Below are 10,475 nucleotides of genomic sequence, written 5' to 3' on the forward strand. Positions count from 1 at the left end.
GTTTGGCCTATTTTCTCTGATATCACTTAAAATATATATATTTTTAAACATTGGCATGAGGTAGAAGGTAAGGAACTCACAAAAGAAAGTAATCTTCAAAATACCGAACTCTATCCAATGCAATTAGCCCCAAGAGAGAACTAAGGAAAGTCACAGACTTAAGCTGGTAGTTTGACTACTGTAAAGATCTTAATTACCATTACCTGAAATAAATTTCTTATATCTGAAATTGCTTTTTTTTTTTTTACTGGCTTAAGGTATTACAGAAACAGGACAAGACACATTCTGAAATATTCGTAAAGATCACAAACAACAACTTCTCTTAGCCATCATTTTTTACACTGCCATGTTACTCTAAATCACCTCAATTGAGACACGGGTCCTTTCCACTTGAATTACTGATCAGATATCAATATAGAGGTTAAAAATCCTCCTAGCATAAGGAGCAAGATAAAAGAACGATTCACATTTAAAATAGTGTACTTTTCATAAAACTAGCAGCACTTCATTCTACTAGGACATACAAATTTGGTTTCATAGACTGGTCAGAAACAAAGGAAAATATATATTGGTCCAAAACAGCTCCTTGTACAAGGGAAATGTGAGGCTAAAAGTTTTCGTTAACAACCACTTCTCCATTAGGTGTTGTGTGAAACTACTGGAATGTCGATTTCAATGGCAGAGAGGCGGGAGCGTGCTGAATAGGGCTGTGAGTAAGTATGCATACTGGGAGGATGGGAGTACAGTGGTTGCCAGAAAGGAGAAGGCAAAGATTTGCATGCACAATACCAAATAAACAGTAGAAGGGAAGTCATAAACAGGCCCCCAGCACTAGCGATTGTGACATACACTGCATAGTCAAATGTAAAGACTGGCTCGAACTTCCTGTTCAGATGGGTGTTGTAAAAGAAGACCCAGATGGATGGGGAGAGGCTCACAGTACCTGCCAGGAAGAACAGCAGCCCCGCCACCAGGTGGCAGCCTGCACTATTGACCAGACACTTGGCCAGTTTGATGTTGGGCACCGAGGACCTGAAAGCCGTGTTACACATTCCAATCAGGCAGAGCAGCAGGGCACCCATTGCGATCAGGATGCTGAGGGGCAGGGCGAACTGGAGGACCCGCAGGTCCAGCTGGTCAACTGATGAGTACCAAGTAGTGTCGTACATCAGGCAGTCACTGCTCCCGTCGTATCGGGCACACTTCACCCACAGGCCTGTGTAAACAGTCAGGTTCTTCTCATTTCTGTTGAATGTGATCAGTCGCAATTTTCTCCAGTTGGGAAGCAGAGTCCCCGCAAAGAGGCCTGCTACCGAGGCGATGCCACACAGGAAGGAGAGCACTGTGGCTGCATGGACGTCCCGACAGCCCATGGCAGGCAGGCTTGCGCAGTACTGCCGGTCAGACTAGGGGGTGACACACAGAGGACAAATCATGAGGGGATAACAAGAGCAGAGTAGAAAAGGTGGGGCTGATTGGCAACATAACTAATGATGTCACAGAGAAGAGGAAATTTTGTCCCTGTAGCCTCTATATGTACAATGAAAATGTTTATAAATACGTGTGCGTGAGACCTCAGAGCATAGGTGCACACACACACTGGGTCACGTAGCAACTAAAGTCTTTAGACATGACTATTTTCTTCATAGCGAACCACAGGAACAACCAAACTAATTTCAAATTCTCTTAACACCACATCTGAAATCCTCTTGGTTGTCAATAATCATTCAACATACATATTTTAAGTATTTTCATGTGCCAGGCACACAAATACATAGGGTCAGGCATTCAATAACCATCACCTACAAACACCACAGTGATTCAGTCTCAAATGCTCAGGCAAATGTAAAATGAGACTAGCGCCCAGCAGAGGTGAAGGTGGCTCATAAAAGTCAAAGGTGTAGGGAAAGAAGCACTACAGGACAGCAGAGTGGGTGAGGGCAGCTGCGGAGGCGGAGCTTGGGTTCTCGTCCCCACCTCCTCACTGACTTGCCGAGTGACCTTGGGTCAGCTACAAACTTCCCAGTGCCTCATGTTTCTCAGTGTAAAATGTGAAGAATAACAGTGCCTATCCCACAGAACTGTTCTAAGTACTTAATGAGTTAATATAATATCAAGTGGTTAAAACAGGTCTGGCACATTCTAGGTGTGAGGCAAATGTTAATTCCTTCTCAGTGTTCAGCTCAATGCTTGGCATACCGGAGCAGTTCAAAAAACACTTGTTGAATAAATGGTAAAGAAGAAAAAGCAAACATCTTATTCTTTTATACTAGGCACACCAGAAAACTACAAAACGTAAATGGACTCTTCTGAATGAATTAGTCCAATAAAAAGACAAGAAAAGGGTCCCTGAAATTATTTTGCTCAGCTTTTCAAAATGACTTGCATGCTTTGCAGATTATTATACTACCGGTTATTGGTTATTATATTAATATACTACTACTGGTTATTATACTATTACTGCTCACGTAAGACGAATGCTCAGATTTCTTAAGTAATGATAACCTATCTCTATTAATGCTACTATAAGGAAAGGAAGAAAAGTAAACTGTGTTCTTTTTCTGTATATGACAAACTATAAAAACCAGTATTTATTCAGCTTCAATTTTCTGAAAAGTTTGAAACTCACTCTCCAAACACCACTCAAATATATTCTCTCTGCCTTCTACCATGTCCCCGAACAGGCAATAGAACAGACTACTTTAATAAGGCAGCACATTTACTTCTTTTAGTCAGATCATGATGAAGCGAAAAGGTTGAGAATATTCTTACTTCTGTATACAGTCCAGGTTTAGAGAATCCATCATCCTTTTCAGAGTCAAATATGATCTGCTGAGATGATGAAGTAACATTTCAGGAGTTCAGGGGTCAGAAAGAAGAGCATGACCAAAATGCTATGAAATTGGGTTAAGACTTGACTAAATGTGTTCAAATGGAAGGCCCAATGCTTTGTAGAAAACAAGGTATATTTAATCTAATCATGCAAACTAGGAATAATTTTAGTAGCAGAAAATATAGGTAAGTGTGTACATATATCTATACACACATAGAAGTATACAATATAAATCAGAGTTTAAGCACTAGTGAACATTTTTTAAAGTTCTCAAGTTAAACATTAATTAGTTCTAAGTTTCTCCATTAATATTAGTTTACTACTTGTTTATCATGTTGCTTTCTGTCAATATTACCAGAAGTAGCAATTGTTTAAGAAAATGCTATGGATGGATCAAAACTATTAAAGCAGCGGTTCTCAACCTGTGGGTCGCTACCCCTTTGGGGGTCGAACGACCTTTTCACAGGGGTTGCCTAAATACATCCTGCATATCAGATATTTACATTACGATTCATAACAGTAGCAAAATTACAGTTATGAAGTAGCAACGAAAATAATTTTATGGTTGGGGGTCACCACAACATGAGGAACTGTATTAAAGGGTCATGGCATTAGGAAGGTTGAGAACCACTGTATTAAAGGAATAGTCCTTATTTTTTTCATGCAAACTGTCTTGACTAAATTTAGCAAACAACCACCTTGGTTCAGCAATGGAAATTCTGTTGCAGGTTTGAGAATATTTATACTGGAAAAGGTGACTAATGAAACCAGGGGTCCTTATGTCTTTGATTAAATTTAGGTGTAAATCCTACCTCTAGAAACCATCTCTCTCATACATATTTATTTATTCACCCCTCAGAGACCTAGCCTTTTCACAGGGCCGGACCTCCAGCAGGCTAAAGATAACATCTTGACCTAAGTTATACTGCAGCTCCTGAGTCCTAAGGTGGAACGACCCCTCGGCTACTTTCCTAAGAACCAGATAAAAGGACACCAGTACACACCTCAGAACTGTCCTCAAGACCTCATGAAGTGATTTATTACGCTTAGCTCACTTCCAATCAATCAGCTCCCCACACAATCCCGAACCTCCTAACTCATGGTGTCCTGTGATTTTGCCCAATATAATCTGTAAACTACATGCCATCGGGGAGTTTGAGCTTTTGAGCATTAAATTCCCATTCTCCTGGGCGGCACCATTCATAATAAAACAGCCAATATTTCTCCACTACAATTCTTGGTGTCAAATGTTTGGGTCTGCTAGCACCAGGTGGACAAATCTTTCTTTCCCGTTCGTTAACACTAATGTCAAGCTCCAGAATTCAGCTTCCTGTTGACTTTTGCTCATTCACATGTCTTCCCCACACACTGTAAGCAGCTTGCACAGTGCCTGGCACACAAATCATTCGAGGAATATTTGAAGAAAAGAGTACTGGGCCCTGTTCCAAGACCACAGTACCCACAAAGGTAGGCTATCAATAATGCAGAATGAACAAGGAAATAGCCATTGCAAAGCAATCATTCATTGAATGGGTATTTCCTGAGTATCTAGCATATGCAAAACAGAATTAGGCCCTGGAAGAACACTGCGGCCACTAAGATCTGGACATTACCCCAATATGTGAAAAGTCTTGGAAAGAATATGTCGTTTCATAAGAACTCAAATACTGATAGTGAATCAGTTGTATGATCACTACATACTAAGCCAGTGATGGCGAACCTATGACATGCGTGTCAGAGGTGACATGCAAACTCATTTTTTTGGTTGATTTTTCTTTGTTAAATGGCATTTAAATATATAAAATATATATCAAAAATATAAGTCTTTGTTTTACTATGGTTGCAAATATCAAAAAATGTCTATATGTGACACGGCACCAGAGTTAAGTTAGGGTTTTTCAAAATGCTGACACGCCGAGCTCAAAAGGTTCGCCATCACTGTATTAAGTGCTTATTAGGTATTAAGTAAAGTGAACCAATAAGGTATCTATAATAATAAAAGCATAATATGCTAATTAGATTGGACGTCCTTCCAGGCGTCATTCCTTCCGGACAAAGCCACAGTGAGCAGTGAGCGGAGGCTACGGCAGAGGCCCCCGGCCGAGGTGGCGGTGGCAGGTGGGCGCTGGGGCCAAGGCCCTTGCACGAATTTCGTGCTTTGGGCCTTTAGTGTGTTTATAAAAATGTATTATCTAGGGCTGGGAAAAGACTGAGCAATGAAAGACGATGATGATTTGATCAAAGTTGTGAAGATGTAAGAAAAAGGATCCCTCTGTTTCTTTCAAAGTTTTAGAACTCCTTCAGATAACCTAGTCAGAGTCCTAACCCAATCACAATTCCTTGCTTTCAGAGGCAGGGTTCAGATACTTGGAGTATCAATGTTAACTGAGATTTCTCCAAACTGCCCTGTACCACTGATTCCTACAATGCAAATGGAATGAGAAACAAAGTCAGGAAGAACGAGTTTATGATTAATAAATAAATTCCTGTATTTTTTAGTGTACAGACTATCAAATGACACTAATGAACAGAGGTGGGTCAATATTTATTTCAGTATAAAGTGTGTTCAAATGTATCCTGCATCAAATCAATACAAGTGATATACCAGTCCCCTGAACTTGCTTTTGCTGAAGCATTCTTAGCTAAGATCGTAGATTACTAAAAGTCCTATGTACAAAGCCAACAAGGATACAGCATTTTTCAGAAGGAAAAAACTATTAACCTCAATTCTTTAGCTGAATTTCAACCTCAGTGCTGGAATTAATGTCCTTGCTCTTTGTACCTTTCTTTGGCCACTTTACCTTTTATGCCATTCTTAACTCCATATACATATGATGTGATGTATATCCCACTAGAGCAGTGGCCAGCAAACTGCGGCTCACGAGCCACATGCGGCTCTTTGGCCCCTTGAGTGTGGCTCTTCCACAAAATACCATGTGCGGGCGCGCACGTACAGTGCGACTGAAACTTCTGAAACTTCGTGGCCCATGCGCAGAAGTCGGTATTTTGTGGAAGAGCCACACTCAAGGGGCCAAAGAGCCGCATGTGGCTCGCGAGCCGCAGTTTGCCGACCACTGCACTAGAGGGATGAAGTAACACTTTATAGGGATAGTTTGGAGAAGGAATGTGTTTAGTGATTTCAAATGGAAAGATAATGCTGACTCTTGGGTGAAGATTTGTTTGTATTGAGGGTAAAAAGATCTCCACTTTTGTGCTGTGCACCAACTAATTTTGAATCAAGAATAATTTTTTTCAAATGCAAATCTGATCATTTCACTACATTTCTTACCACTCAGTTACTTCCTATTTCACTCAGAATAAAGTTTTTAAATTTTCAAATCCCACCATCTGGTTCCTGCCAAATTCTCAATCTCCTTAAGTGTCACTCTCCCACCTTATACACTATCTTTTTATCGTCTATATAGCGATACTGCTTTTCTTTTCACTTCTCAAATTTTCCACTTTTTAATTTGGCTAAGGTCTTTTCCTCATGCTATTCTTTCTCCTAGAGCTTCCTTAATCTCATCTTATTCTTTGCTTAGTTTCCTAGCCCTCACCCATCCTCCCTCCCTTATCTTTAATCTTCCCCATGCCCCTGCTCAGATGCTCTGGAAGCACCTTTGTACATTTTCTTTAATAAGCAACTGTGCTTATTAATTCCTTGTTCAGTATTTATCTTTCCCAACAGACTGTGAATTCCAGGAGGACAGAGAGCCTTCTGTTTTATTCACTGTGTCCAACACTGGCTCATAGAAGGCACTCAATTATTGTTACATGAATGAACAAACAAACAAATGAAAGGTCCATCTGAGTATGGTCAGGATACAGAGAGAAACTACAACTTAGCTCTATTAACAACAATCCCACTCATTCATATCCTGTGTTCTGAAGCCTCCAAGCTGCTTCTAGACTATGTCCCTGCTTTCCACTCTTTATTGGCAAAGTCTCTCTCAGTTTTTACAAACAAAAGTTCATTTTCTTCCCCTAGAAACTTCCCAAGAAAAATGAGGCCATTCCCAGGTATTTACATGCAAACTATGCTCCTATAAATATCTAAGTTTGGCAACACTGACTCAGTTACACAGTGGTTAGGGAGTCAGTGAATGATGACTGTGTGTGTTGTTTGTTTTCAACTTAATAAGTATGTTACACATTGGATATACCACTCTTAATATATCAAATTAATGTTTGCTTATCAAAGCTAAATAATTTATTATATTTGTACTTATATTTTCTTTTTAAAATAGCAATGGGGGAAAATAAACCTCTTTTTGCCATATGAAAAGCCCTTATTAGGGATTGTGGAAAATATGTAAAGCAAAGAACACACTTTAACAAATCTGAGAAGCACTCATGAACACTAGCTGGGAGACAGCCGTGAGCTAGAATGGACACACACACACACACACACACACAGACACACATACACGTGTATGTGGGCTTGTTGTTGCCATCTGAGAGGCAGCTTGGAATTGCAGCCCAGGGGATCAAAGATCCAAATACCAATCAAAAGCTACCATTGTCTACAAACTGGACAAGATACCTATGTCCTTTGAACCTCAAATACTCATCTGAGGTAAAATGTCCCCCAAGGTAGTTGCAAGATCATGAATAGTAAAGCCCTTTGTAAAAAGAACATGGTCAGCAATTTAAGTTTGCAATGATTATTAGTAGGATTACTTACTTTCTTTAGCTAGAAACATACTTTTCTTCCAAACTATCAGCAAACATTCACAGATTATTGTAGCCATATAACAATAATGACAGCATTCTCTTTGGAGTACTGACCAAGTCAAACAAGGATTGTTTCAAAACAACTACTTTATATTTGTTATTTAACTATCTGTTCCACAATGACTTTCAGAGAAGATGAATAAAATTTGGTACACAATAAAAAGTTATCAAAGACAGCTAAGAGCTCTAGAAATTCAGACTCATCACTACATATTTTTTCAGGGACAAGTCTAAGGAATAGCTATACGAGAACACATATAGCTACATTAATTCTTGATGGTAACAGTTGCAATCTTTTCTACTAATTTGGATTTTCTTAGAAACTTGTAGTTCCCCAATCATTGCACTCACAAGGGAGGTCTGTCCTATATTTTGATGAACAAGAGAAAAATGCCATTGGATATATGGTAGCAAAAAAGAAGAGAAATATAATCAAAGGATGTACTTACTCTTTGAGGTACTTGATAGTTCTAAAACAACTTTAATCAATTTAGAAGAAATATATGCACACCTGAACAAAGAGTAGAAATGATCTTGGCCTAAAGAAATAGGAAAAATGCCCCCAAATTAATACAATATCTTTTAGAAACTCAATTGGATTCACATGGAATTAGGAAAAATAATTAGCAATCATCTAAAACCAGTGAAATGTTATATCAGAAAAGGAGGGTAGTAAGTTTTTTTTAAAGGCAGTTTATTCTTAAACACACATATGCAACATACAGAAGAAAAATTAATTCTGCAAAGACAGGAGAAATAAGGATGAAAATCACTTTACTGTCATGGCAATCAATTATCAACATTTGATAAATTTTTAGAGATCATTTTCATAACTATAGTGAAAGAATAAAGAGGGCTGAGGAAATACTGTGCAGTTAGTTGTCTGGAAAGTAAAAGAAATTCATTATGCCCCACCTGCGTGGCTCAGTGGCTGAGCACCGACTCACTCATGAACCAGAAGGTCATTCCGGGCCAGGGCACAGGCCTGGGTTAAGGGATTGGGGAGCGTGCAGGAGGCAGTCAATCAATATTTCCCTCTCATCACTGATGTTTCTATCTCTCTCTCCCTCTCTGATATCAATAAAATTAAAAAATAAATTGTTTCTTTTATGCCTTTTTAATGGCTACTGACAAGACTAGGCAAAGCTGATCTGCATTGTGCTTCCTAAAATCTGCAACTAGAACACTTTTTTTGAGTTTACAGTTCCACCAACGGCTCAACCTGCCGTTGAAATGTTTCCATATATCTTTCTTGAGCCTTAGCAATTTCCTTTTCAAATACTATTTATCTCAATAGGGAGGATGAGAATGAAAACTTGTAAACGCCCGATAACTTCCCGAATTCAGTAAGAGTTTATCACTAGCCCGATTATGATCATTACATAGAATGTTGACCCACGCAGTCTGCACAGAAGAGATTTCAATCAAATTATTTAATTTTCTAAATGCTTGTTTCTTGAGTTGGTAGCAAGAATTACTCACCCCGACGTTAAGGGAGATCATTTTACAATAAAAAACACACCCCGGGATCCCTGAGCAATCATTTTAAGTGCGGTCACCACGTCTGGGCTGCGACAGAACGTGGGCTTCAGAGGAAAGCAAACAAGCCTCCAGGGCCCTGCACCCTCCCCACCCCTTTCGCTCCCCCGAGCTGCGCCCAGAGGAACCCCGAGGAACCCCGGAGCTGGCAGAAAGAAAAGCGAAGAAGAACAGCTTCCAGAGCCAATGGGGAGACCGCAGCAGTGACGCCGGCACCGCTCTCAGCACAAGCCCATCCCCGCAACAGTGAGTGGGCTTCACCGCGAGCAGGTCGTGGTTACACAACCAGCAGCCGCTGGGGAGTCAAAAATAGCACCTGCAGATGCTCTGGCACCGCCGCGGGCCAAGCCGCGAGCCCGCGCTGCTCCCGCAAGACACTCCGACATCTCCGTACTTTTGGGTACGAAATGCATTTTTAAAGCTCTATCCAATACCTCTCCTCACTCGATTTTCATGCCCACAAATGTGGTCAACATTTTTTTCAATGTCCCTGATTCCCTGTGAGTTACTCCCAATTTTACACAAAACCCTCAACCACATATGCAAAAGACCCAGAAATCGGACCATTCGTCACCACACCTACCTGCGTCTCACATCCAAGGCATTTCACTCGCCCACACCGAAGAACCTCGCAAAGAATCTCCCTCTCAGCGTCCCAGGAAGTGCGTTCCCAGCGAGCGCCCCGGAGGCTTCTGGGAGCCTGCTCAGTTCTCCCGATCCCCTAACCAGGAGTGTCCTGGGAGACTACAATTCCCAGAATCCACTGGGCAACCGGCCGCAGCGACATCCTGAGGCCACCTCCCCTGCCTTCCTCCCACCTACCCTATTCCTCTCCCACCTTCAGTTCCGTCCAGATTTGGGTTGTAAGTCTTAGAAACACACACACAAAAATAAATAAAAAACTTAAATGAAAAAAAAACTAAAGGCAGTTTTGAGTTGGATACCCACGTAACTATTTCCGACTAAATGTGATTTATCTGTAAGGTTAGCAAAACATCTTTAAATACGTTTTTCCCCTCCAAGTATTTACCAAGGCACGAAGTGGAAAAGAGTTCAAACTCCATAATTTATTTTGAAAATGTTCAAAGGTACAGAGAATTTGAATAGTACAACGAACACTCACATACTTACCTTCTATATTCAACAATTATCAACATTTGCCACATTTACTTTTCCATTTATTGTGTGTGATCATTTGAAAGTAGTAGGTATCATGACACTTCATCATTTTTTAATCTAATCAGTCTTATATAAGACTTTTGAATCTTTATATTTTATTCACTAAGACAGGATTTCAATTTATTGGCTATCATAGTGGTCGACACAACCACTGAGCCATGCCAGCCAGGCTGCACTGGCTAAATTTTAT

General features: G+C 40.3%; 1 protein-coding gene across 2 annotated transcripts; it reads right to left on the reverse strand.

Moving 5' to 3' along the window:
* Positions 1-233: 233 nt before the first annotated feature.
* Positions 234-9,807, reverse strand: CLDN12 (claudin 12). 2 transcript variants are annotated; one of them, XM_005876109.2, is made up of 3 exons: positions 9,690-9,807; positions 8,017-8,106; positions 234-1,406 (listed from the first exon to the last, which is right to left on the reverse strand). In XM_005876109.2, the coding sequence occupies exon 3, from the start codon at positions 1,371-1,373 to the stop codon at positions 639-641; it is 735 nt and encodes a 244-aa protein (XP_005876171.1). In that variant the 5' UTR covers positions 1,374-1,406; positions 8,017-8,106; positions 9,690-9,807; the 3' UTR covers positions 234-638. The 2 variants fall into 2 exon arrangements, with proteins under 2 accessions (XP_005876171.1, XP_005876172.1); XM_005876110.2 differs by lacking the exon at positions 8,017-8,106.
* Positions 9,808-10,475: the final 668 nt, after the last annotated feature.

Source organism: Myotis brandtii, unplaced genomic scaffold (genome assembly GCF_000412655.1).
Source record: "Myotis brandtii unplaced genomic scaffold, ASM41265v1 scaffold48, whole genome shotgun sequence".
Lineage (NCBI taxonomy): Eukaryota > Metazoa > Chordata > Mammalia > Chiroptera > Vespertilionidae > Myotis > Myotis brandtii.

Bases quoted from the DNA above. Each gene is read 5' to 3' on its own strand.
- CLDN12 (XM_005876110.2), bottom strand. From the start codon at position 1,373: ATGGGCTGTCGGGACGTCCATGCAGCCACAGTGCTCTCCTTCCTGTGT.